The sequence below is a fragment of the Macaca fascicularis genome, chromosome 9, assembly GCF_037993035.2.
Source record: "Macaca fascicularis isolate 582-1 chromosome 9, T2T-MFA8v1.1".
In the NCBI taxonomy this organism is placed as follows: Eukaryota; Metazoa; Chordata; class Mammalia; order Primates; family Cercopithecidae; genus Macaca; species Macaca fascicularis.
Window position 1 is genome coordinate 102,873,507 of NC_088383.1, and position 27,960 is coordinate 102,901,466.

Below are 27,960 nucleotides of genomic sequence, written 5' to 3' on the forward strand. Positions count from 1 at the left end.
CCAAAAATATCTCCACACATTGCCAAATGTCCCCGGTGTGGGTGGTCGTGATAAAATAATGTCTGGTTGAGAAGTGCTGTAGAATCATGCACTGATACATCCCAAATACCCACTCTCTGGGAGACCCAGCAAGAGGTGGTAGTGGGTATTCAGTTGTACACAGTAATGGAGTATGTAGAAATCTAGAAATTCATCCACTCATTCATGAGACATTTGTTTTCCAGAAAGGTGTCTGGCATGAGAAAATTGCGGCAATAGGAAGCAGGGTTCCTTCCAGCTGTAGGGTGGGATTCAGTGGGAGGAATTCAGCCCCTTGCAGGCAGAGGTAGAGTGAAGAAAGGGCCTGGCAAGAAACAAGGCTCATTAGCACTGAGACACCAGCAGTTTTGGTCACAAAAGGAGGTGGAAGCCAAATTCCCAGCCTGAGATGGGAATGAAAGCAGAAATGCAGTTGACTAGACATTGTGGAGCCTGCACCAGAGAACTAAAGCTCCTTAAATTCCTCCTGACAGGGAACAGGATTGTCCTCAGAGCCTAGGGCAGCCCTCAGCTTGCTGGTGGAAGGAATGGGGTCTTGGATAAGGAATTGGAAGAGTGGGTGACTAGAGAGCCCCTGCAAAGCACTGCCCACTCAGTAGTGATACTGTGAAGGGCCGTGGGTCTAGACTGAGACATTTATACTTGGTTCTGGAAGAGAGGAAAGAAACCAAACCAGTTTTCCTATAGGAAAGATCTCTAGAAGTAGATCAAAGAATGTACACTTTTTGAATTTTGATGGATAGTACTCAGTTGCCTTTCTAAATGCCAGTATAATGATCAATGGATTGGGTATAATTTTGGCATTTTATAGTGCTTGAATAATAAGTTTATTATTTTAAATGTTTGCAGTGCTGCGGAAGGTTTATAAAGGTTTATGGCTGTTGCAGTTTTGCTTTCATGACCTGTTGTTGATCGTATCTTTGATTTATGTGAGGCCTAGACAGGAACAGAATCCCTAATCATGAAATTTTTCCTATGGGAAAATATATCTTGCTTTATGACAATCTACTTTATGACGTGCTTTCCAGAAATAATGTGTGGCAAAATGTAGAGGTCATCTATAAAGTTTGTGTTTGTTTTATCTGTTGTGAATTTCCATGATTTTTGTCCCCCTTTGATGGCTAATTTATTTTCCATCCTCTATTAGAGATATATATTTAATAAAATTTAAAATGTTCTTTTTTTAAAATGCATGAAGCACAAGGAAGGTGAATGGGTGATTAATAAGATAGTGATTCAGATTGAATATTAAATGTATCTCATTTCATGAAATAAATGCATTCAGTTAGGTTGAATGATATGAAATTTTCATTTTTCTAGGTCAAAAACAGTCAAGTATCAGCAATTTTATATGGCTCAGTGTAATAGTAATGTTGGCTATAAAGAAAATTTTTGTGAAATGAATATTCTGTTTTTTATTGCTTTCTTAAAAATTCTGAGGTTCATTTCCCTGAAGACAGAGTTGAAAACTTTGGCTGTGTATCATTCTGGGCATGGCTGGAATTCAACAAATTATTCTTGCTTTGAACGATTGTTTCCATTGGAACAAGAGTTCCCAACGAACCCTGGCTGCTCATAGAATCACTGGGGAAACTTTAAAAGATATAATCCATGGCTCCAAACAGATAAATCAGTACATTGGATATGGTATGCAGTGGGGCAGGGCTCAGGCCTCAGTATTTTTTTGTTCCCCAGGTGACTCTAAGGTGCAGCCAGTTTGAGAACCACTGCACTAGCATTTCATTTTAAGGAGTCTCAATGGAGCTTTTGTATACCTTAGAAAAACACAATGCCTTTGTTCCTCACCTACTTCTCTATCTTGCTTTGGACCAATAAGGTCCTAAAGATGAAACGTGAAAAAAATATATTTAACTTGATCAACCCCGTGCTTTGGTTGTCATTCAACAGAACATTTCTTGGCTAGCTACTATGTGCCTGGTCCTAGGGCTGGGGATTTTGATGAAACAGATGAATGCTGAGTTAAAGAAGAATTTTGCCTCTTAAAAAAGCCAGAAGTTTATATGAAATGTCCCAAACAGGCAAATCTATAGCGATAGAAGGTACATTCATGGTGGTTGCCTAGGGCTAGTGAGGATGGGAAAATAGGGAGTGACTTTAAACGGGTATGAGACTTACCTTGGAGGTGAAAAAAGGGCCTAAAATTGATTGTGGTGTAACTATATTAAAAACTATTGGCCGGGCGCGGTGGCTCAAGCCTGTAATCCCAGCACTTTGGGAGGCTGAGACGGGTGGATCACGAGGTCAGGAGATCGAGACCATCCTGGCTAACACGGTGAAACCCCGTCTCTACTAAAAAAATACAAAAAAATAGCCGGGCGAGGTGGTGGGCGCCTGTAGTCCCAGCTACTCGGGAGGCTGAGGCAGGAGAATGGCGTGAACCCGGAAGGCAGAGCTTGCAGTGAGCTGAGATCCGGCCACTGCACTCCAGCCTGGGCGACAGAGCAAGACTCCGTCTCAAAAAAAAACCAAAACAAACAAAAAAAAACTATTGACTTGTATACTTTAAATGAGTGAATTGTATGGAATGTGAATTATATCTCAATAAAGCTGCTGTTTAAAAGAAAAAAAAAGCCAAGAGTTCCTTTCGGCACGAGGACTTCACACTGAATAAGTAAATTAGGAACAGCAGAGAGGAAACTCAGTACTGTACACCCATTCCTTTCAAAACTAATAGACAATAAAATGGGGAAAATAACTGAGGGCAAAATTGAGTAAATCCTGGTTGGAGATGTTTAATTATCACCTGTATTCCAAATAGCACCTGAGTGTTCAGAGGGTGGATGGGCTGGGAGCCGTCGGTGAGAGAAAGACAAGAACTTTCATAGAACTTACTGTGTGCCAGGCACTATGCTAAGTGCTTTGCATGTATTCATTCATTCAGTTATCACACAGCTATCCCCGTTTTACTATTTTGAAATGGAAGCACAGAGAAGTAACTGCCCTAAGGTCATATAGTAGTTAAGCAGTGACATTAAGACTGCCTTAAAGAGTGGAAGTATTCTAACAGCAATGCAACAGTGTGGGAATGGGAGTGGCAGTGGGCAGGGAAGCTTGGGCTTGTTGAGGGGATGGATAGTTGTCACAATGTGTTCAACTAGGGTAATAATGGAGGAGGGGGTAGAAGGGTGGACAGTGAGGGGTTACTGAGGAACTCCCTTGACCATGCTAAGGAAACAAAATGCAGCAGATGGGCATCGTTGAAGATAACTGAATCAAAGCAAGGCTTAAGAAGTCCAAGTTCAGTTTTCTAAATGCACAGATATATGCATGTCTGAATGAGTGTCTCTCTGGGTCTGTTCCCTGGGTCTCACTATGACCTGGGCTCTGGGAAGAAGTTAGTAAGAGAAGTCACAGGGACCTAGGGAAATTGAAAAGCCTCCATAGGACCTGCCTTAGAACCTTACATTCTTTGAATGGTTGCGAAGTCGTGGCCCAAGGCGACTAGCCCAAAATGCTCAGAACATTTGGCATCAAACCTAGACTAGAAGGTAAACCTCTAGAGGGGAAGGAAAAGTCTATTGTCCCCTAACCTCCTCACTTCCCCCAAAGTGAAGCAAATTGGGCTCCCCAGCTTTTCTTTTCCTTCTCAGTGAGACAGATGAGCACAGACAATAACTGTGCAGGGGCAGAGGAGGAGGGAGGGACATTGGAGACTGTGTCCACCCAGGCTTTCAGGCTAACAGTCTGATCTCTAAGCCAAATGCTGCACTTCAGAGCCAGCAACTTTTCGTCCCCACGAATACATTCTCCTTGACCTTTCGACGTTTGCTTTGTCCTCTCAGGGCTCAGTTCATTCATGAAGATTTTTCCAAGATCTGTCCCTGTTCTAACTTCCTTTTATGCTTGGATTTTTATACCAAGCCTCATAGCACCTCCCATGTAGGTAGCGTTTCCTACTATTATAATCTCCACATTACCCCCAAATAATCAAGAGTTCACAGTATAGCTGTTCTTTTCTTATTGTGTTGTGCCCTAGACCTCACAATAGGTTAATCCTCTTATGCCCTATGTTTTTTTTGTTGTTGTTGTTCTTGCACGATTCTAGGTGCCAGTAGCCATTCATGTCCCAAAGAAGTCAGCCTGTTCCCAGTGCCTCTGGCTTCCTCTTGACTCCTGGAGTCCCAGCTGCCTGAATCTCTCTCTTCTCACTTATTATTTCCTGCCTCGTGTTAACTTTCCCTCTTACCTGCCTGCCTTCCAGCCATCCTTGGTCATGTGAGAGACACTCAATGAAACAGGAATGAGTCACAGATTAATCAGCAAGCACTTTATAGGGCCATGATGCAGGGTGATAACTGGTCTGATGACAGACACTGGGGAGAACAGCGGGCATCTCCGGGACATACTCATCTTTGGGACTTGCTCATCTCTGACCTGCTGCCCTCGATCCTTCCTCCTGCTCCTTCTTCTCTCCATCCTTTGTGTCAAAATTCTATCTTTCTGTCTTTCTGTGATTCTGTCCTCATCGCCTTCCTCTCCTGCCACAGATACCCCTGAGTTCCTTAACTACTCACAATTTAGATCTCATTTATCCTTTTATTTGCTCTATCTATAGAACTTGGCTTTTCTTGTTTTCTGTGTCTTGTGTCTGAATATAATAATGATGTTTAACATTCTGTGCATGGCCTCTGACTGATTTTGGAAATGGGGAAAGGATCCATGGCATTGGTAGGAAAAGGTTGCCAAGTCTGCCTTAAGAATTTAGGAATGGCAGGGTGTGGTGGCTCACGCCTGTAATCCCAGCACTTTGGGAGGCTGAGGCACGTGGATCACCTGAGGTTAGGAGTTCAAGACCAGCCTGGCCAACATGGTGAAACCCCATATCTACTAAAAATACAAAAATTAGCTGGGAGTGGTGGCAGGTCCCTGTAGTCCCAGCTACTCAGGAGGCTGAGGCAGGAGAATTGCTTAAACCTGGGAGGCAGAGGTTGCCGTGAGCCAAGATCGCACCACTGCACTCCAGCCTGGGTGACAGAGTGAGACTCTGTCTCAAAAAAAAAAAAAAAAAAAAAAAAATTAAGAAAATTTGCAGGGTAAAACATAAAAGAGCTGATGATGAAACCTGTTGGGTGAACTGATGAAACCCCAAATTTACCCAGCCAGTAATGGCCATGCCCTTCACCTTCCAAAAGAAGTGCATTTGCTTCTCCCTGGCCTCATGTTAAAGAATTGAAAAGGAGCAATTTGGAGAGAGGGCAATAAAAGAAAAGACAAAGAGCTTCTGCTATTATTCCTACATCTCTGACTTCCCACAGCCTGTTTTTCAGCTGTTCCCTGTCCACTCCCAGGACCTCTGCCTCCTGTCTTATAGTGTATCATGATCTCCACTGAATAATAGATAAGCAACGTTGAGTCATCTGATATGTTCATCCCTGGATGTGGACTTTCTCCTCCAGTCATGAGCACAACAAATAGAGCTCTCTTCCTCTCTCTTTCACTCTCATGAAGTGAATGGCTAAGCAAGGTTGGGACTCTTGTGATGAGACCAGAAGATCTTGAGAAGAGTATGAGGAACGAGCTTCCCAGTGAATAAAAGGTGACAAGACTTTTGGGCCATGAGTGACAGAACCCTCCAGCTGAATCCTCATTTGCTGCTGAAAAGGTACCTTATTCAAAGTAGCTACAGAAGTGATTTAAACAGAGATGTGGCCCCCGCAAAAGCCCTTTTCTTCCAGCTCAGCATCACATTCACTGTCTTCTTTGGCTCCTACCAGCTCTGCTGGGAGTGAGACTCAATGACCTTTCCCTTCCCTGTAGCCTACCCAGCCCACAGATTCTTGCCAAACACTTGTTGCACTGATTTCATTTGTCCCCTGTCTTTGACATTACTGGCAATGTCCAGTATATGCAGATGCCAAAGACCAGCTAAAATCAGTTCAAGGAATATTTCAGGAGTTCCACCTGTATACAATACAATATACAATGAATCACTAGATCATGGTGGGTACAAAAGAGAGAAAATCCTTGGAACACCCATAAGCAGTTGATCCCAGTGGGTTGGTTATAGCTGTAGTTAGTATATACATTGCTGTTGACACTGCCTTTAATTATGTGTAGTCACATCTGCATTGTGTCCTTTATGAGGTCTTAGAAAATAATGAATGCACCCAATTGTTTAGGGCTCCCACATAGTGAAGGACAACATTATTTCAAATTACTGCAAGAAGTCCAGGGTATCTGGAGACAGGGAAAGCTCTTAAGTCTACTTTTTGTACAATAGAGCTTCATACCATTATTCTATATATAATCTTTTCACCAAAACACTGTCGCCTGATTGTTTCAACAAAAGACCTCTTTGTTTTGATAGCCAAGAAAAACCTTAAGCTCAGTAGAGACATGAGAACAAGCTTTTCAAATTACAAAATGTAAGTGCTAAAACCATATTTTTAGAATGTAAATTGGAAGATTTTTTTAAAAAGTTTTGTTAACTTTAAAAGAAGTTACAGTTTTTTTAAACTCAAGTTTTTAACCTAAGTTTTTTTTAAGTTTTAAAATTTTGATTAATTTAGCATTTTTTTCTTTTTTCTTTTTTATTTTTTATTTTTATTTTTATTTTTTTAATTTATTTATTATTATTATACTTTAAGTTGTAGGGTACATGTGCATAACGTGCAGGTTTGTTACATATGTATACTTGTGCCTTGTTGCTGTGCTGCACCCATCAACTCGTCATTTACATCAGGTATAACTCCCAATGCAATCCCTCCCCCCTCCCCCCTCCCCCTTCCCCCCTCCCCCCTCCCCATGATAGGCCCCGGTGTGTGATGTTCCCCTTCCTGAGTCCGAGTGATCTCATTGTTCAGTTCCCACCTATGAGTGAGAACATGCGGTGTTTGGTTTTCTGTTCTTGTGATAGTTTGCTAAGAATGATGGTTTCCAGCTGCATCCATGTCCCTACAAAGGACACAAACTCATCCTTTTTGATGGCTGCATAGTATTCCATGGTGTATATGTGCCACATTTTCTTAATCCAATCTGTAACTGATGGACATTTGGGTTGATTCCAAGTCTTTGCTATTGTGAATAGTGCCGCAATAAACATACGTGTGCATGTGTCTTTATAGCAGCATAATTTATAATCCTTTGGGTATATACCCAGTAATGGGATGGCTGGGTCATATGGTACATCTAGTTCTAGATCCTTGAGGAATCGCCATACTGTTTTCCATAATGGTTGAACTAGTTTACAATCCCACCAACAGTGTAAAAGTGTTCCTATTTCTCCACATCCTCTCCAGCACCTGTTGTTTCCTGACTTTTTAATGATCGCCATTCTAACTGGTGTGAGATGGTATCTCATTGTGGTTTTGATTTGCATTTCTCTGATGGCCAGTGATGATGAGCATTTTTTCATGTGTCTGTTGGCTGTATGAATGTCTTCTTTTGAGAAATGTCTGTTCATATCCTTTGCCCACTTTTTGATGGGGTTGTTTGTTTTTTTCTTGTAAATTTGTTTGAGTTCTTTGTAGGTTCTGGATATTAGCCCTTTGTCAGATGAGTAGATTGCAAAAATTTTCTCCCATTCTGTAGGTTGCCTGTTCACTCTGATGGTAGTTTCTTTTGCTGTGCAGAAGCTCTTTAGTTTAATGAGATCCCATTTGTCAATTTTGGCTTTTGCTGCCGTTGCTTTTGGTGTTTTAGACATGAAGTCTTTGCCCATGCCTATGTCCTGAATGGTACTACCTAGGTTTTCCTCTAGGATTTTTATGGTATTAGGTCTAACATTTAAGTCTCTAATCCATCTTGAATTAATTTTCGTATAAGGAGTAAGGAAAGGATCCAGTTTCAGCTTTCTACTTACGGCTAGCCAATTTTCCCAGCACCATTTATTAAATAGGGAATCCTTTCCCCATTTCTTGTTTCTCTCAGGTTTGTCAAAGATCAGATGGCTGTAGATGTGTGGTATTATTTCTGAGGACTCTGTTCTGTTCCATTGGTCTATATCTCTGTTTTGGTACCAGTACCATGCTGTTTTGGTTACTGTAGCTTTGTAGTATAGTTTGAAGTCAGGTAGCGTGATGCCTCCAGCTTTGTTCTTTTGACTTAGGATTGTCTTGGAGATGCGGGCTCTTTTTTGGTTCCATATGAACTTTAAAGCAGTTTTTTCCAATTCCGTGAAGAAACTCGTTGGTAGCTTGATGGGGATGGCATTGAATCTATAAATAACCTTGGGCAGTATGGCCATTTTCACGATATTGATTCTTCCTATCCATGAGCATGGTATGTTCTTCCATTTGTTTGTGTCCTCTTTGATTTCACTGAGCAGTGGTTTGTAGTTCTCCTTGAAGAGGTCCTTTACATCCCTTGTAAGTTGGATTCCTAGGTATTTGATTCTCTTTGAAGCAATTGTGAATGGAAGTTCATTCCTGATTTGGCTCTCTGTTTGTCTGTTACTGGTGTATAAGAATGCTTGTGATTTTTGCACATTAATTTTGTATCCTGAGACTTTGCTGAAATTGCTTATCAGCTTAAGGAGATTTTGGGCTGAGACAATGGGGTTTTCTAAATATACAATCATGTCATCTGCAAACAGGGACAATTTGACTTCTTCTTTTCCTAACTGAATACCCTTGATTTCTTTCTCTTGCCTAATTGCCCTAGCCAGAACTTCCAACACTATGTTGAATAGGAGTGGTGAGAGAGGGCATCCCTGTCTTGTGCCAGTTTTCAAAAGGAATTTTTCCAGTTTTTGCCCATTCAGTATGATATTGGCTGTGGGTTTGTCATAGATAGCTCTTATTATTTTGAGGTACGTTCCATCAATACCGAATTTATTGAGCGTTTTTAGCATGAAGGGCTGTTGAATTTTGTCAAAAGCCTTTTCTGCATCTATTGAGATAATCATGTGGTTCTTGTCTTTGGTTCTGTTTATATGCTGGATTATGTTTATTGATTTGCGAATGTTGAACCAGCCTTGCATCCCAGGGATGAAGCCCACTTGATCATGGTGGATAAGCTTTTTGATGTGTTGCTGAACCCGGTTTGCCAGTATTTTATTGAGGATTTTTGCATCGATGTTCATCAGGGATATTGGTCTAAAATTCTCTTTTTTTGTTGTGTCTCTGCCAGGCTTTGGTATCAGAATGATGTTGGCCTCATAAAATGAGTTAGGGAGGATTCCCTCTTTTTCTATTGATTGGAATAGTTTCAGAAGGAATGGTACCAACTCCTCCTTGTACCTCTGGTAGAATTCAGCTGTGAATCCATCTGGTCCTGGACTTTTTTTGGTTGGTAGGCTATTAATTATTGCCTCAATTTCAGAGCCTACTATTGGTCTATTCAGGGATTCAACTTCTTCCTGGTTTAGTCTTGGAAGAGTGTAAGTGTCCAGGAAATTATCCATTTCTTCTAGATTTTCCAGTTTATTTGCGTAGAGGTGTTTATAGTATTCTCTGATGGTAGTTTGTATTTCTGTGGGGTCGGTGGTGATATCCCCTTTATCATTTTTAATTGCGTCGATTTGATTCTTCTCTCTTTTCTTCTTTATTAGTCTGGCTAGTGGTCTGTCAATTTTGTTGATCTTTTCAAAAAACCAACTCCTAGATTCATTGATTTTTTGGAGAGTTTTTTGTGTCTCTATCTCCTTCAGTTCTGCTCTGATCTTAGTTATTTCTTGCCTTCTGCTAGCTTTCGAATGTGTTTGCTCTTGCTTCTCTAGCTCTTTTAATTGTGATGTTAGAGTGTCAATTTTAGATCTTTCCTGCTTTCTCTTGTGGGCATTTAGTGCTATAAATTTCCCTCTACACACTGCTTTAAATGTGTCCCAGAGATTCTGGTATGTTGTATCTTTGTTCTCATTGGTTTCAAAGAACATCTTTATTTCTGCCTTCATTTCGTTATGTACCCAGTAGTCATTCAGGAGCAGGTTGTTCAGTTTCCATGTAGTTGAGCGGTTTTGATTGAGTTTCTTAGTCCTGAGTTCTAGTTTGATTGCACTGTGGTCTGAGAGACAGTTTGTTATAATTTCTGTTCTTGTACATTTGCTGAGGAGTGCTTTACTTCCAATTACGTGGTCAATTTTGGAGTAAGTACGATGTGGTGCTGAGAAGAATGTATATTCTGTTGATTTGGGGTGGAGAGTTCTGTAGATGTCTATTAGGTCTGCTTGCTGCAGAGATGAGTTCAATTCCTGGATATCCTTGTTAACTTTCTGTCTCGTTGATCTGTCTAATGTTGACAGTGGAGTGTTGAAGTCTCCCATTATTATTGTATGGGAGTCTAAGTCTCTTTGTAAGTCTCTAAGGACTTGCTTTATGAATCTGGGTGCTCCTGTATTGTGTGCGTATATATTTAGGATAGTTAGCTCTTCCTGTTGAATTGATCCCTTTACCATTATGTAATGGCCTTCTTTGTCTCTTTTGATCTTTGATGGTTTAAAGTCTGTTTTATCAGAGACTAGTATAGCAACCCCCGCTTTTTTTTGTTCTCCATTTGCTTGGTAAATCTTCCTCCATCCCTTTATTTTGAGCCTATGTATGTCTCTGCGTGTGAGATGGGTCTCCTGAATACAGCAGACTGATGGGTCTTGACTCTTTATCCAGTTTGCCAGTCTGTGTCTTTTCATTGGAGCATTTAGTCCATTTACATTTAAGGTTAAGATTGTTATGTGTGAACTTGATCCTGCCATTATGATATTAACTGGTTATTTTGGTCGTTAGTTGATGCAGTTTCTTCCTAGCCTCGATGGTCTTTACATTTTGGCATGTTTTTGCAATGGCTGGTACCGGTTGTTCCTTTCCATGTTGAGTGCTTCCTTCAGGATCTCTTGTAAGGCAGGCCTAGTGGTGACAAAATCTCTAAGCATTTGCTTATCTGTAAAGGATTTTATTTCTCCTTCACTTATGAAACTTAGTTTGGCTGGATATGAAATTCTGGGTTTAAAATTCTTTTCTTTAAGAATGTTGAATATTGGCCCCCACTCTCTTCTGGCTTGGAGAGTTTCTGCCGAGAGATCTGCTGTTAGTCTGATGGGCTTCCCTTTGTGGGTAACCCGACCTTTCTCTCTGGCTGCTCTTAAGATTTTTTCCTTCATTTCAACTTTGGTGAATCTGGCAATTATGTGTCTTGGAGTTGCTCTTCTCGAGGAGTATCTTTGTGGCGTTCTCTGTATTTCCTGGATTTGAATGTTGGCCTGCCCTACTAGGTTGGGGAAGTTCTCCTGGATGATATCCTGAAGAGTGTTTTCCAACTTGGTTCCATTTTCCCCCTCACTTTCAGGCACCCCAATCAGACGTAGATTTGGTCTTTTTACATAATCCCATACTTCTTGCAGGCTTTGTTCATTTCTTTTTCTTCTTTTTTCTTTTGGTTTCTCTTCTCGCTTCATTTCATTCATTTGATCCTCAATCGCTGATACTCTTTCTTCCAGTTGATCGAGTCGGTTACTGAAGCTTGTGCATTTGTCACGTATTTCTCGTGTCATGGTTTTCATCTCTTTCATTTCGTTTAGGACCTTCTCTGCATAAAAATATGGAACGCTTCACGAATTTGCGTGTCATCCTTGCGCAGGGGCCATGCTAATCTTCTCTGTATCGTTCCAATTTTAGTATATGTGCTGCCGAAGCGAGCACCTTTTTTCTTTTTTAATGATTTCCATGGAGTTCTTTGACATGCAGCTCAGGGTGACCATATCTTTCTTATCTGACTATAGGGTAGGCCCAGGTAAGCTGGAAGGTGATAAGTTTCCCATACTCCTGAGCCCCCTGAAAGTCAAATATATTGTGTTAGATGCTCAACGTCTCAGGATAATCCTAGCCCTGAACGTAGGCTGATACAGTTTGGCTCTGTGTCCCCACCCAAATCTTATCCTGTAGCTCCCATAATTCCCATGTGTTGTGGGAGGGACCCAGTGAGAGATGACTGAATCATGGGGGCAGGTCTTTCTTCTGCTGTTCTCATGAGAGTGAATGGGTCTCATAAGATTTGATGGTTTTAAAAATGGGAGTTTCTCTGCACAAGCTCTCTCTTTGCCTGCTGCCATCCATATATGATGTGACTTGCTCCTCCTTGCCTTCTGCCATGATTGTGAGGCCTCCCCAGTCATGTGGAACTGTAAGTCCAATAAACCTCTTTCTTTCACAAATTGCCCAGTGTTGGGTATGTCTTTATTAGCACCCTGAAAACGCACTAATACATATGCTCTGCTACACACACATAGCTGAGAGTCTCTATAACAGGACAGAGGTAGTCCATCTGGGGATAGATTGAAAGTCCCTGAGTCATCCTATGAACTTGAGTGCAATTTTAATGCCATGACCTGTCCATTTTTTTGTAACCTCTTTGAAGGCTTACCTTTCCAGTGCTATCTTACAAAAGTGGAGAGAAAGGTGACATTTCCTATAAGATGTTCCATCTCTTTTCAGATCTATACCTCCAACTAGACAGCATAAGTCCTAAGTCCTCACCCACCCTGTGGGATGCTTCTGAAAGTTGTTACTTACCTTGTGAGTACAAATGAAGTAGATGTTCTCTCTCCTATTCCAGGCTGGTAGGTAATGTGTACTTTGTCCTTTCTCATTGGTTTTTGTTAATAAAAGGAAACTACCAAGCTATAAGAAATCTTAGAAGTCATCATCTTGGTTCCATTGGTGCCTTAAGAGAAGAGGCTGTGTCTTGTTTGAGGTTACAGCTTCAATACTTAGCACAATACCTCTGGAAGGCAATGGACGTCCTCAGGCATAGGAGATACAACCCTCCAGCTTGTATGCATGTCCATACAGCTTGCATAGGTAGTTTGCTTAGGAAATGTTTGTGAACAGAAATGGTTCTGGCCTAGAATTGCATCTACTTATAAGGACTCAAAAGGTTCCTGTTTATCTCCTCAAACTCACTGCTCAATCTCTTAGCTTCACCTATATGGAAACTGTTTTGCACACACTGTTCCCTTTGCTTAGAACATTTCCCCCTCTCTTACCCTTCCTCAACTTTGCCCTAGCTGACTCTTACTGTCTTTAGGTTGTGTCTTAGATGTTACCTCCTAGAAGAACTTTCCATGGCCTTCTAAGACCCTCCTCTGTGTATCTGAAACACTGTATGCCCACACCACTGTAGAATTTTATGCTGTAATAACATTGCCCATTATCTTGCTTACCTTCCCTGATGCTCAGTAACTTTCTTAAAGACAACAAGCTGTTTTATTCATTATTTTATCTCTGGCTACTAGCAACCTATTTTGCACAAAATAGACATTCAGTAAATATTTGTTGACTGAATGAATGAATGAACAAAGTCCAAACAAGGAATATATTCTTAGGCATAGATGGCTTATCTTTCAGAAATTAAAGTGCAGCTACTTTGTGTCTGCATTGAATGCCAGTCCAAGCTTCTCAGAGGATTCCTCTGGATAGGCACCCCAGTGTGGGGCCTAGCTGTTGCTTAGGGCCTCCCAGGGCTGGCCTTTCCCTGGGTGTAGGGCCCAGGATTTTCCCCACTAGGCTGGGCTTTCCTACTATTATCTACTGTTACTCAACTCCTCCATCCTGTCTGGGAGACTCAACAATTCTTCTTTCAGGCTTCATGTCCTCCTGACCTGCCTAAACTTGATGACAACTCTAGCTCCTGGGAATCTTGTGATCTGTATTCACCCACCACTACCTATTTCACTTGCTCTGCCTCAGGTGTGTTCACTAACAGGTTGTTGAGTATGGCTCTACCCTTGGATGAAACTTGAAGGTCTGTACTGCTTGTCTTAAACAGCTTTCATTCTTATTGGTAGGCATGAGGCTCTGCAGCTGCTCAATTAATCAGGACCAGAAGCCAACTTATGTTGGGTCCTGTCTCTGAGAGTAAGTCCACATTGGCTCAACTACTGAGTTCGTGATCCTTGGGGGATTTGGGGAGGAATGTCCCTAACTCCTCTCTGGTGGTCATTCACTTGGGTCCCCTTGGAAGAGAAACCTTTAAAAATTAAATCACTGAAGTTTTCCAGTAGAAGAAATACAATGCATTCAATAAGGATAAATAACTGTCTGCTAATAATTAGAGGAGGATCTCTGCTTGCAGACCCTACTAATTCACACTCTGTCCTCATTCTCATCCCCTCCCTTTGCCCATGGAAGTGATGCTCAAAGGATCAAGATCAAAAGGCAGTGGAAAGAAATGAAGGATGCAGGAGAAAGATGGACATTGGGAATAAAGGGAAGAGACAGAGGGATGGTGAGGAAGGTAGGAAGATCAGGACAGAGCAAGAAACAACAGGATGAGATTCAAAAGAAAGCAACATGGGGAATATGCAAGTGGTGAGGGCTCAGAAATTTTAATAATGAAGAAACCATAGGGACCAAAAGGAAATTGAAGAAAGCTCCTGGAGCAACCTAGAGAGACAGAAGAGAGCAGAGAAGTGAGTGAAAGGAATAAACCTGGGATGAGAGAGAGGATCTGCACTGTAACTCTGATATTGACCAAGAGGATTGACAACCTCACTTTTGTTAAATGCCACATACATGCCAAGCGCTGTGCTGAGGCTTCGCATTTATTATAGCATAGTGGGCTCACTACCCCAGAATGGAATCCAGAGTTGGGCTGTTTATGGAGCTGTGCACCAGAAAACACTTAGATGTCTACACATAAGTTCACATTCAGGAGACTAGGAGAGGGTTGTTCTCTCCACCTCCAGTCTCAGCCCGGGAGGGCAGAGCCTGGCCAGCCACAGAGCCCAGTCCAGGTACTTCAACAAGGAGAGCTGAGTGGAAGAACAGAAGCGAACTTATCCCTGAGCATAGGAGGGGCTCCATCACCTTCAGAATGCTAGCAAATAGTTAGGAGGGGTGAAGGTGGATGGTGGTGGCTTTTGGGGGTAGGAAGTTACCTGAGGTCCTCAGGCCAGCAGGCACGGCCTTGGAGATCTAAAGATTCAGGTATTAATGCTATTATGACCATTTGGGTATTCAGGGCTGGTGAAACTAGAAACAGAACTCACAGATTTCTTATCTCTTTGAATTCTTGTTTATAACAACGCTATTATATCTCCATTAAAGAAACACTAGTTACTTCCCCCATGCTACTGGATGGTGGCACTACGTACAACATGATCAGTGTGACACAAAGACCATACTCTTTCCACTCTACCCTAAGGCATCTCATTAGAGATGGCATCTCTGCTGTCCCATCTCTGCTATCCCATGTCTGGTTGTCAGAGCAATATGTTCTGGGAGGTCAGCCTCAGCCTCAGGCCATCTTTAGGCAGACAGGAAGTTAAGAGAAGGGAGATGCAGTGCTGGTCCAGAAGCAATGACCAAGGCAGAAAGGGGCCTGGGGAGCCGTGAAGATAGAGGCCACACTGGACATTTCCAGCTGGGCAGAGAGAGGAAGGCTGGAAACCAGGAAAAGTTGAGCAGGAGTTCAGCCAGTGGAGGCTTGGGGCACAGGAAGCAAAAAGCCTGGTCCTATAGGTTGGCATTGGTCCCCTCCACCTGTTGGGGACATGCAGAAGCCTGGAGCCACAAGACGTCAGGAACTTTCCATCCCTTTCAGCTTCACACATGCACAGCTTAGTGAGAACATTACCCTTGATCCTCTGAGCCAGGGATCACAGTCTATGGGATTTGTGAAAATTTGGTTTTGTCTTTCAGGGAATTTGTCCCCATGTGATTCATTAATTGACCCATTGCTCCTTAGAGCTGCAAGGAGCCTGGTAGTTCAGGCCATTAAGTCCCTTCTGTAGGCCTAATTCATGGCCTGACATCACAATCCTAACAACATAATCCATTTGTCCTGATTTGATTTTTTCTTTTCGAGAGGCTCCCTTGGCAGCCAGGATTTCTCATTATGATATGATTCATCCATATGGTAATTACCATTAGAATTAGTATCTCCAATGTGATTCATCTTTGGAAATATTAAGCTGGAAGCATCACTTACAGAAAGGCCTGCTCCATTTACAGCCATGGGGAATTTCTGCAGAGATGCTCCTTCATCCAGCTAGCATTTGTTGACTTTTGCCCCGTACTGGATTCTGAACTAGGGTCCTTGAGGTGTATAGAGATGAATAGGCCCTAGGCTGTGCCCTCAGTAGCTTCCATTCTAGAAGGGAGATGATAGGGACGTAAGTGCTTGTCAGATGGATGGTACAGTCGGAGATGAAAGGTAACATTTTCTCCTTAAAGTCTAGGATACAGGTTTTCAAACTCTAGCAGGAATCAAAATCACCTGAAGGGCTTGCTAAAACGCAGATTGCTGGGTCCCAGCCCAGAGTTTTTGGTTCGGTAGGCCTGTGATGGAGCCCAAGAATTTGCAGTTCTGACAAATTCCTGGGTGAGGAGGATGATGCTGGTCTGGGGACCACACTTTGAGGAACATAGCTCTAAGTCTTCTATTATTTCTCCACTGTGCCCTTTCTTCATTGCTTGCGGCGTGCTAAGCAGCACCCTGTGCTGGGGACAAAATGTTTATTAAAGCTTGGTCCCTGTCCTGGTGGGGACATAATAGGAGAGTAAACAGTGATTTCTGTACTTCACAGGAAGTACCACTAGAGCTTTGCTTAAGGTGTCATTGGATCACCAAAAAGAAAATGATTATTTCTTGCTGGAACCCAGGGAATGCCACATGGAGGAGGGAAAATTTTAATAAAAGGGATATGGATTGGAAGAAGTTGTATGGAAAGGCATTTGCAGCTGTGAAATTCACAAATTTTCAAATGTCCTGGGGCTTCCTCTAACTCCTGAGATGTTCCCCTGAAGTGGCAAAGGTTCAGCTTACTTCCCATAGAAACCTCTGGCACAGTTCTGGTTAATTGGCCTGGTTTTCGCAAAGCTTTTATTTTTGACTTTCTGGGGTTCTGTGTCAGTGTCTCGCTCATGCATGGTGTGAATACTCTCAGTAGAATGGAATTCTCTGCACAGGCATTTGAATGGAATGTGGAATCATGAGCAGAGGAAACGACAGCCTGCTACCAAAATTCTCCTCCCCATCCCTGCCATTTAAGTCTCCAAGCCACTCCAACTACCCCCTCCGACAGCCTCACTGTTTTTGTTGACTCTTCAGGAAATTCGACAGTTCTTATATCATTGCATTTTGTTTATCTACAGACACCCATCAGACATGAAACTTCTACTATATTCAACCTTTTAGAACACTGCTTGTAGATTCCAAAGTTAGAAAAGAGGCTCATGAGACTAGTAAAGGGGTTTCCAAAGCATAGTGCAGAGCTCTTACACTTTGTGCCGTGAGAGGCATTGTTACCGCCTATTAACTCACAGGTGACACCGTTAAAATAAATGTCATTGTTTTTCTAGCTCAGGGCACTTTAAGAACCACATTATGAGGAGGATAAGGGTCCTATTAGAAGCACATATATAGTCACTATTGAGAAATGGCCGCTGATACTGAAGGAGAATAGTAATAAGAGAGAGGGAACAGGAGAAGCTAATGTATTAGAGAATAATGATCATCAAAATAATCATCAAAATTAAGTTTAATTATACCCTCCATCTGCCACTCAAGAAGGGACTGGGTATGATGGAGGGTAAAATTCCAGCACTTTGGGAGGCTGGAGGTGGGAGGCTGCTTGAGCTCAGGAGTTTGAGACCAGCATGGGCAACATAGTAAGACCCCATCTCTACAAATAATATAAAATTAGCCTGGCATAGTGGTGGTGCCTGTAGTCCCAGCTACTCAGGAGGCTGAGGTGGGAAGATCACTTGAGCCCAAGAGGTCAAGGCTGCAGTGAGCTGTGATTCTGCCACTGCACTCCAGCCTGGGCAACAGAGTGAGACCTTGTCTCAGAAAAAGAAAGAAAGAAGGAAAGAGAGAGAGAAAGAAGGAAAGAAAGAGCAAGGAAGTATGGATTATAGAACAGTAACACTGAAAGGGACTTTGGAGATAATAACTGGCCAGCCTCTTCATGATAAAGATAAGAAAACTGGGGCAAAGGGTGGGTTATGAGGAAGAGGGTTTCAGTTATTTGCCCAGTATTATACAATTACACAGTACAGACTGTGGGTCTCTCCAGGGCAGTCTGTCTTTTTTCTTTCTAAAATCATTGTTCTCCAGCATCTACCATAGTCGATGTAACTGCACTCAATGTTTATTTAAATTGATTGAGCAGAGTCAATACATGAATCCATATCTTGGTTTCTTTTAAGCCCCATGATCCTTTCAAATGATCAATTTCATGAAAAATTAGTAGGGAGAATAGATCAGATTAAGTCCTTTGACTCTAAGCCAATCAGCAAATGATAATGGAATATTGTTAAACTATTGGTGAATTTCTCAGAAATGGCCAAGTTTGGTTAGTCGAAATTAAATCCTCATTTGGCTACAGCTATTCTGAATACTTTGTAAAGATTTTATGCCATTTTGTATGATTTATGTTATCTAGTTTTCAGCAGGTACAGGTGACAATGCAATTCGCCTGTCGTTCAAATGAATCCAATATATTCAGGGCCAAAAAAACAGAGAATTCTAGCCAAGTTTTTGGTGAAGACATAGAATTGAGAAATTCATTTATTCACTCAAGAACTGTTCGTTGAGAACTTATAATGCCAAACACTGTTCTAGACCCTGCAGATACAGCAGTGAAAAAAGAAAATCTCATGAAGCTGAAATTCTAGTGGAAGGAACAGACAACAAACAAACAAAAAGTGATGGAGGGATTGTGACTACAATTACCCCTTTCTTGAAAGTGCTTCCTTTGACATCTGTATTAGGATTCTCTGTTTGGTTTGGTAGTTAACAGCACTGGCTTAGAGATGGAGAGTCTTGATGTTAAGTCCTAGCTGTGTGCACATTAGTGCCTTATTTTTAAATGCTGATAACAGTAGAACCTCTTCATAGAGCTCTTCTGTGGTTTAATTGAAATCATGTCCCACTACTCAGGGCCTAGTTCATTTTAAGCATTCAACAAATGATGTAATTATTATTATTATTATTATTGAGTCAATGGACCTCTAAGTAACACACTTTCTTCCTGTTGAAAGATTTCAGAAGATATGCCATCAGATCTTAGAACCTCATGATTTTTCATAAGTGATCTCAAAAAGATAGCTTCTGAAACAGAGCAAGTACAAAATGACTCCCCTTGACAATACCCTTTTTGACTTTAGTAGAAGTCAAGTCAAGAAAAAGCTCTGGCTATTCCAAGGAGCTTTCCTTCTGGGTGAGTGCTGTGGATGTGGTGTGTCTGGTTGCTTCACGCCTTTTAGTGCATGCAAGTCTTTGCCTTTGTCTCCATCTGAATTACCCCAACTCTCTTCAGCCTCAGTATGCTTGTTTTCTTTTGTTTTGGAACTGAACTCCACATCCCAGTACTGGCTTCTACATGGCATCCCTCTTTCATGAGTCACGAGGAACTGCAAATGCCTTTTTAAGTGTTTATGCAAGTGTTATCTAAGCATTGCTTGCTTTTCTCTAAGTCACTTTATCATGTCAAATCATTTTGCCCAAACCACTCCAGGCCACAGCACCTACCATAATGGGAGGAGCATAATCCCATGGAAAGGATCCATTAACAGTTTGCAACAATGATCTATATAGCTCTCTATATAAAGCCTAAATCTCTAAAAACTTGGCAATGACCAAATATAAAAATTTTGACTCCTTTCCTTTCCTCCCAATGACTTCAGCAAGTCCTGTAGAAATATATCTTGACAGTATATAATAGCCTACAATTTTTTACTAATTTATTTGGTCTACTTGTTTATTGTCTGCCTTTCCCATGAAAATGAAGCTCATCTTGCTCACTGGTAGAACCCCAGCAGCTGGACTTAGCACAATGTATGTGCTCAGTAAATATAAATCACTTGTTGAATAAATGAATGCTCACATAGCTGTCTAGCAAGTGTGGATGCCATGTTGTGATGTGTTGGATTTTGTTTCAAAAAAGATATTGGCCTGTGTAGGGCACTAGTCTGTCTAGTTTTCAGCACTTTCCATCACCATAATAACCTTGAGTTTCTCTCATTTGTGACTGTATAATTTAAAACTATAAATCTCCACATAAAGGAAGCATATTTGGTTATTCATTAGACTTAACTTGACTATTTTCAAAAGTAATTGAGAGTGACCACGAAAGGAATTATCATGAATAAAAACAATAACAACAGCATTGTAAACATCACCTAAACCTCTTGCCAAGATCACCCCTAACAGTGTGATCTTTATCCCACTGTTGGGCTTTGAGTGTGACAATGGATAGTGCAATGGATAAAGCTGGACCACAGAGTTAGAGAAATCTGGGTTTCTATCCTGGCATAGCCTCTTACTAGGTGTGTAAGGCTGACTGTATTTCTCTACTTCTCTAGGCTTACTTTCCCATCTACAAAATGAATCAACTTTATAGATTAGTGTGTGGATTCAATTGTTATGTAATTAAAATTCTTATTATGGTTCCAAACACATCATCATTGTGTCAGTTAACTTCTGCTGTGTGGCAAAGCACTCCCAAAACCTACTGACTTTTCACAACAATCATTTATTTAGTCCACGATTCTGTAAATTGGTTGGGTAGTTCTAGTCTGGATCAACTGATCTCTGCTGGGCTTTCTCATGCATCTGTGGCAGCAGTTGGACTGGTAAGTGGATGATATAAGAGCTAGGATGGTTTCACTATGTGTCTGGCTGTTGGCAAGTTATCAGCCAAGGTGACAGGGGTGACTGGGCCATGGTCTTTCATCCTCCTGCAATCTAGTTCAGGCTTCTTCACATGGCAGTTGTTGCAGAGTGCCCAAAAGCAACAAGAGAGAGCAAGCTCCAATGTACAGGTATTTTTCAAGACTGCTTGCATCATATTTGCTAAATTTCCATTAGTTAAGGAAATCACAGTTCCAGCCCAGTGTCAGTGAAGGAAATAATTCGTGGCCATTTTTGTAGCCTGCCACAATCCTCCTCATCCTCACTGTCATCATATAAACCAGTATTTGTTGAGCATTTACTAAGTGTCAGATGCTGTTCTAATCATACTACATTTATCAAAGCTTGTAATTCTAGCCACAACCTTATGAAGCAGATACTATTATATCCTATATTGGAGAAAAGGAAACTGAGGCACAGAATGGCAAAGCAACTTACCCAAGGTCACACAGCTGGGAAGCATGGGCGCTGGAATTCAAACCAATGCTCCAGAGCCATACTTGTAATGACTGTTCTCTACTGTCTCTTCTTCATACGCTATGTGTGGGCTTTTCCATGATTTCTTCTTTTTTATAAGTGAGTGATCTAGGAAGAGATGATACCTTGATTTTTTTTTTTTTTTTTTTTTTGAGATTGAGTCTCACTCTGTCGCCAGGCTGGAGTGCAGTGGTGCAATCTCGGCTCACTGCAACCTTCGCCTCCTGGGTTCAAGCGATTCTCATGCCTCGGCCTCCCGAGTAACTGGGATTACAGGCACATGCCACCACACCCAGCTAATTTTTGTATTTTTAGTAGAGACGGGGTTTCATCATGTTGGTCAGGCTGGTCTTGATCTTCTGACCTCGTGATCCACCCAACTCGTCCTCCCAATGTGCTAAGATTACAGGTGTGAGCCACTGTGCCTGGTCAATAACTTGATTTTGACAGGTTCCCTGAACATTGCCATATCTATCACCACTTTGTCGACACTTCAGCATTTTTCCAACAAAGCACCTTGAGTTTTTCTCATCCAGGATTGGTGTGACTGGGATGCGTTATTCCAGATCTTGGTAGTAACTTTTGACCTCTTCCTGGTTCTTTGTGGTGAGGGTATTGGCAATGGTAACGGCAGTTCAGAGCTTCATTCGTAGAGCACTTCATCTTTTATTTCTTTTTTTTTTTTTTTTTTTTTTTTGAGACGGAGTCTCGCTCTGTCACCCAGGCTGGAGTGCAGTGGCCGGATCTCAGCTCACTGCAAGCTCCGCCCCCCGGGTTTACGCCATTCTCCTGCCTCAGCCTCCCAAGTAGCTGGGACTACAGGTGCCCACCACCTCGCCCGGCTAGTTTTTTGTATTTTTTTTTAGTAGAGACAGGGTTTCACCGTGTTGGCCAGGATGGTCTCGATCTCCTGACCTCGTGATCCGCCCGTCTCGGCCTCCCAAAGTGCTGGGATTACAGGCTTGAGCCACTGCGCCCGGCCAATCTTTTATTTCTTCAGACAAGTTTGGGGGCTTGGAAACATGTGGCTGAAAACAATGTTGAAATATTACTTAATATATACATAGCATTTATATATGTTTATTAATAGTTTCTCGGAGGTGATTTACAATACCTTTTGATATCAGAGACTATGGCTTTCTCTCTATCCTCAGCAACTAGCACAGGCAAGAGCACACAGAGGACACACTGGAGGAGCTCAGTACATGTTTGTTGTAAATATCTACATCCATATCTGTATTTTATTAAGACAGGGTAACAAACACATATACACACATATACTAATGGTGACCAGATATTGGCCAGGTGTGATCACTAAAGAATGGTGGACACTGGCATCCAGTAAAGAACTCATGCCCCATCTAGCCATTTGATACCATGTAGGAATGCTCAGTGTTACCAGATTGTTTCATTATTCAGGAGATGCTGGAACTTCAGATGTATATGTAAAACTTTTCTGAATGTAAACAGTGTATGTCAGATGAAACAGGTCTGTTGCCTGAATCTGGCCCATGGTCAATTGATTTGTGACTTCCCTACATTAGGCACTTGTTGGCACCTTTCTATTGCATTATAACTGTCCTGAAGGCCCGAGGTGGAAGGGGAGACACAGAATAAGGCAGAGATGGAACAGTGAGATGACAAGAGATGAAAGACTTTGAGAAGGATGGATGATTGCCTATTTCAGAGATTCTGCAGAGGTCAAAGAAATGGGAATAAGAAAAGGCTATTAGATTAAAGCAAATTAATTATTTGGCACAGCACTACATCTACAGGCTGTGTTCTTTTAAAAAATGATCAAATAACATGGGAAATACTCAGTTAAGCAAATGAAAATAATTTCTTTACTCTGACCCTTCTAATTGTCTTTAATATTCTATTATGCAATGTAAATCTCCAAAAGGAGAAGAGATTTACTGAGATTTTTTAAACTTTCATGATTAAGGAGTCCTTAGGTCATACAATCCCTTGTATATAGAATGCTTTGAGGAAAGCACCTTGGAAAAGCTGGATAAGAGACTGAATGAGTCATTGGGAATCTATGGAGGCCTGATGTGGAGACTGGAATGCACATGGCAGTGAGCAAATGCACAATGAGCCAGCAAAGCAGCTTGGCAAGTAAAGAAAGTAGGCCAACCTATCAGGAACTAGGAATTGCCAGCTTAGTAATCTTTTTAAGACAAAACCGTTTTAGCATCATTGCTGAAAACAAACCAGCAAAAAAACAAAACAAAACAAAACAAAACAAAACAAAAAAACACAAAAAAAACCATCAAGGGGTGCCCTCCTCTGATGGGTGAAAGCTCTTTGCTTTAACAATCCAGGTCTCGTTTATCAGGCCAACTGACCTTTCTCATTCCCCAGTTGTTCCCTGGCCTTTCTCATTCCCCAGTTGTTTCCTACGCTCACTCCCTGCTCTAAACACTCTACTCCACTGGCTGTCCTTATTGCTTGCATGGTGAGTTGTCTCCCCACCTGCTCCGGTTAGAGACATGCCTGCTTTCCAAGGCACAAGTGAAACCCTCCTTTCCCTATTAAGCCTTCCTTAGCCATCAAGCTGCCAGTCAGTTCTTTTCCTTACACAACTGGAGCAGTTACTTCTGAAGGACTTGCATGGGACTTACTGTGTTGGAGACAGCCTGTATGATTTGGAGCCAAGAGAATAAAACTGCGTCTTGAGATCTGCAGCTCTCTACCCGCACTTGTCCTCACAGTACACCCAAATAAGATTAGCATAATATTGCCCAGAAACACAGAAGAGCAAGGGCATAACTCCAATCACATTGCATTTCATAGATTGTGGTCTATAGTTATACAACCACCTATTATTCACTGAGGGTAAAAGAGTGTATTCTCTTTTATAGACTTGCTCAACACTAAAAACCATCATTTCTAGACACTAGGCTGAGTATATTACATCTTTATCTTGGTGAATCTCACAGGCTCCCTAAGAAGAGTGTTATTATCCCCATTTTACAGAGGAGGGAGATGTCTTGAAACATTCAACTCAGCTTGTTCACACTTACGACCAGCTCGCTATCTGGTGAAGGTAGAGTCAGGTGTACAACCTCATGTACCTGACCCCAAACCTGGGCTCTTTCTGTCCCAGCACACCATCTCCATGGCCATGCTGGCCACTGGAAATTTAATGACAGAGAATTAAAGGTAAGAATCACACTGTGCCTTCAAGTGGCAAATATATACCACTAGACAGAGGAAGACAGACAAAATCTAGTTAGGGTCTACACAGTTTGAATATCACAGAACTCAGTGCATTCTGGGGTATCACAAGGACCTAGCACAGCTCAAGAGAGGCCCTCTTGAGTGAGATTTGGAGGTTGCAACATTATGGGGGCACATGCATGGCCCGCAGGGCAGTGAGAGTCTTCTACTCCCTGGCCATTCGTCAATGTCACCGAAGGAGGTGACCTTCATTTCCACCCTACTCTAAGCTCGTGGCTTTTCTTTGTGTCTCCTTTACTAGACTGTGGACTCTGAGGAGAGGAACTATTTTATTTATCCAGCCCCGTCACAGTTTCTGGTATATAAGCAGTAACTATTTGTTGGTTTGATGAATGAATGACAAGTCAGCCAAGGCAAGGTGCTCAAGGTGACCCGATAGAGACAGCACAATGTATACAACCTTATTCCCCCATCAGAGAACTGGATTACCTCACTGCATGTTATGTGTCTCCCCTGTTTGTTTATACACTATCCAGAAGTCTCTGGCTTCTCAGAATGCTTGACAAATTCCAAGTCCTCCCTTCAATAACGTCAAACCTTATAATTTTCAGGCCTCATCGAAGATTGTGAAATCCTGCAGCAGCACAGGAGGTGTGTGCTGCCCCTTGCACTTTCCCCACATCTTCTGACACAGTACCTTGCACAGAGCAGGGTCTATACACATGCACATTGAATGACTGCATTGAAATAGATTGGAGGCATGGTTAGGAACCTGTCCTAACAGTGCAATCTTGTTGAGAAAATGCTTGGTGAATTCAGGTGATAAAGGGAGAAGAAACCAGGATAGTGACAGTGACATAGATGGGGCAAAAAGAGTGAGCAGGATCTGTCAACATTGGATATGGGAGGTGGGGGAGGAGGAAGAGAAAAAATGATTCAAATACTTCGATCTCAGCTGACAGTTTGAAGGATTATGCCCAAGGGGGAAATAGGGAAGTTCTCTTTCCCCATAACCCTCTCATCCTCACTTCAGTTTAAGCATGGAGAAAAGATTTCCCATAAAAGTCAGGCTGAAACACTCCGTGGAGGGAGACAGACCCGGGACAGTCATTCAGGAGTGTCCAGGAAAACAAGAAGGAAAGGTTTGCCCTCATCTCTCTGCAGAAGAGCTTTGCTCTGCTGAGGAGGAGAAATTTGAGCTGAATGTATTTTTGGTTGGTATGACTTGTAAGTTCTCTGTTTGATAGCAGAGTTGTTTGAATGACCTATTTTATAACTACACAGAGCTTTTCCAAATAGTTGGTGTCTGTAGAATGTTCAGGTTAATGCATGAGCCCAGTGCTCAGAGTGTTTGCACTTGGAGCATCTGAGCCTTCTTTCTTAATAAGTCATCTTGGCATTTTGTCAACAAGTTAATTTGCTTTCCTAAGAAACTAGATTAATACTTCCTGTACTTTGTGCTATTCACAGATCTACAATGCAGTGAGAAGAGGAGAAGAAACAGAAAATACAGTTGGATCTCTACTCCATTTCTTCACCAAGCTCCCAGCCTCCGAGACAGCCCATGGAAGAATAAGTGTTGGTCCATGCTTAAAGCAATGTGTCCGAGACACTGTATATGAGTATCGCGCCACCCTCCAAAGGACTTCAATATCGCAGTACATCACCGGTTCTCTCCTAGAAGCAACCACATCTTTGGGAGCAAGAAGTGGCCTTCTCAGTACTTTTGGAGGATCCACTGGACGAATGATGCTGAAAGGTAATGCCTGAAATTTCACTTTTAACTTTTTATCTTTGACTAGAGAGAAGGATCTAAGTTAAGATTTATGCATTCCTGATGGAAAATTGAGTTCACTTTTCAGTGACTTTAAGTAAAAGTCACTCCTTTAAGAGAATATAAAAAGGTGCTCCCTTCTTAAAATCCCCTAAGGTATCAACATTCCAAATAGTAATCATTAAGATTTTGAAACTTTTTTTCAAATGAAGTAAATGGTTAAAATGCTATCTTTAATTTTTTTTTTAATGATTCAGGCAGGTAGTTTCTCCTAGTGGTAGTTTATGTCAAATGTCAATTACTATGATAAGATGCTAGGAAATAAATATGGTCAAGCAGTCATATTGAAAACCCACTGTGGTTGGGAGCAGAGTGAGATATAGATCTCCTTCATACACAGAATTGATAGGTCTCCATTGACCAGAAGAGCCAAAGGCCATCTTCCAGCTACTCCCATCTTAAAGGACAAGATAGGCAGGCATCCCACTGAAAAATGAAAACCAATGGAAAGTGGGATCCCTTGGCATTTGAACTTCCCAGCTACTTCCCACGAGCAGCAGACAGGCAGGTCAGAAATGGCAGTGCATCAAAGAACCTCAGAAACTTGTACACGGCACTTCTGTCATAAGCTGCTTGGCAGCCTTCCCTGGCAGGAAGCTGCCAACCAGACAGGGACCATGCAAAGCAGCATTCCATTGCCTGGGGGTTGCTAGAACTCAATCTGACAGCAGCTATTGTCCCTCCATGACAAGTCCTGAGACCCAAAGCCAGCAGGCCAGTGATCTTTCTCCTTGATCCTCAGCCTTCTCCATTCCTACCGCCATACGCACCCCTAGACAGGCCTAAGAGGAATATCATAACCTCCTTGTGTACTATGTTGGGTGCCAAGTTGGTTTGTTTTCTGTAGTCGCCCAAACTTCAGGGGATTGGTTATAAATGAATGAAGAATAACAGAAGATGTGGGAACACTAATCCAAGAAACTAATGGCTTCATGTTTTTCAGCCATTCAACACATTTTTTGAGCCCCTATTAGATGTTAGGTGCTGGAAAGGGAACAAAACATAATTCCTGCCCTCATGGAGTTTATAGTCTCTAGGTGGTAAGCTGTTTTCCCTACACACAGGATTCAAGGTTTCTCCCCTCTGATGTGGCTCCTAGAGAGTGCCAAGCCTGCGTTCTTCATCATACTCCTCTCAGGAAGTTGGGCTGAGATTGGCATGTGGAATTGGCATTGTTTTAATGCTTGTGATTATATGCCAGGGCCTTATCCCATGAGTTAATTAACATGTGTTGATTAAACCCCTCAACCCCTCCCATTTGGTTTTCAAAGTGTTTTTTTAAATTATTATTATTATACTTTAAGTTCTAGGGTACATGTGCACAACGTGCAGGTTTCTTACATATGTATACATGTGCCATGTTGGTGTGCTACACCCATTAACTCATCATTTACATTAGGTATATCTCCTAATGCTATCCCTCCCCCCTCCTCCCCACAATAGGACCTGCTGTGTGATGTTCCCCTTCCTGTGTCCAAGTGATCTCATTGTTCAATACCCACCTATGAGTGAGAACATGCGGTACTTGGTTTTCTGTTCTTGCGATAGTTTGCTGAGAATGATGGTTTCCAGCTGCATCCATGACCCTACAAAGGACACGAACTCATCCTTTTTTATGGCTGCATAGTATTCCATGGTGTATATGTGCCACATTTTCTTAATCCAGTCTGTCACTGATGTACATTTGGGTTGATTCCAAGTCTTTGCTATTGTGAATAGTGTCGCAATAAACATACGTGTGCTTGTGTCTTTATAGCAGCATGACTTATAATCCTTTGGGTATATCCCCAGTAATGGGATGGCTGGATCAAAAGGTATTTCTAGTTCTAGATCCTTGAGGA

The 27,960-nt window shown here is 41.9% G+C and overlaps 1 protein-coding gene and 1 non-coding gene across 15 annotated transcripts in view; one reads left to right on the forward strand and one right to left on the reverse strand.

The window, feature by feature from the left end:
• Window positions 1-27,960, forward strand: part of PLCE1 (phospholipase C epsilon 1) — a 349,469-nt gene that overhangs the window by 125,968 nt on the left and 195,541 nt on the right. For all 14 annotated transcript variants that reach the window (XR_012417971.1, XR_012417972.1, XM_005565986.5 and 11 more), the window contains one exon: window positions 25,756-26,044. Coding sequence is in view for 12 of the 14 variants with exons in the window: in XM_005565986.5 (XP_005566043.3) it covers window positions 25,756-26,044 (289 nt within the window). In the remaining 2 variants the exon portion in view is untranslated. The remainder of the gene's footprint in view (window positions 1-25,755; window positions 26,045-27,960) is intronic.
• Window positions 11,524-11,630, reverse strand: LOC135965226 (U6 spliceosomal RNA). Its single transcript, XR_010578152.1, has one exon. It is a non-coding gene; the product is annotated as a U6 spliceosomal RNA (small nuclear RNA).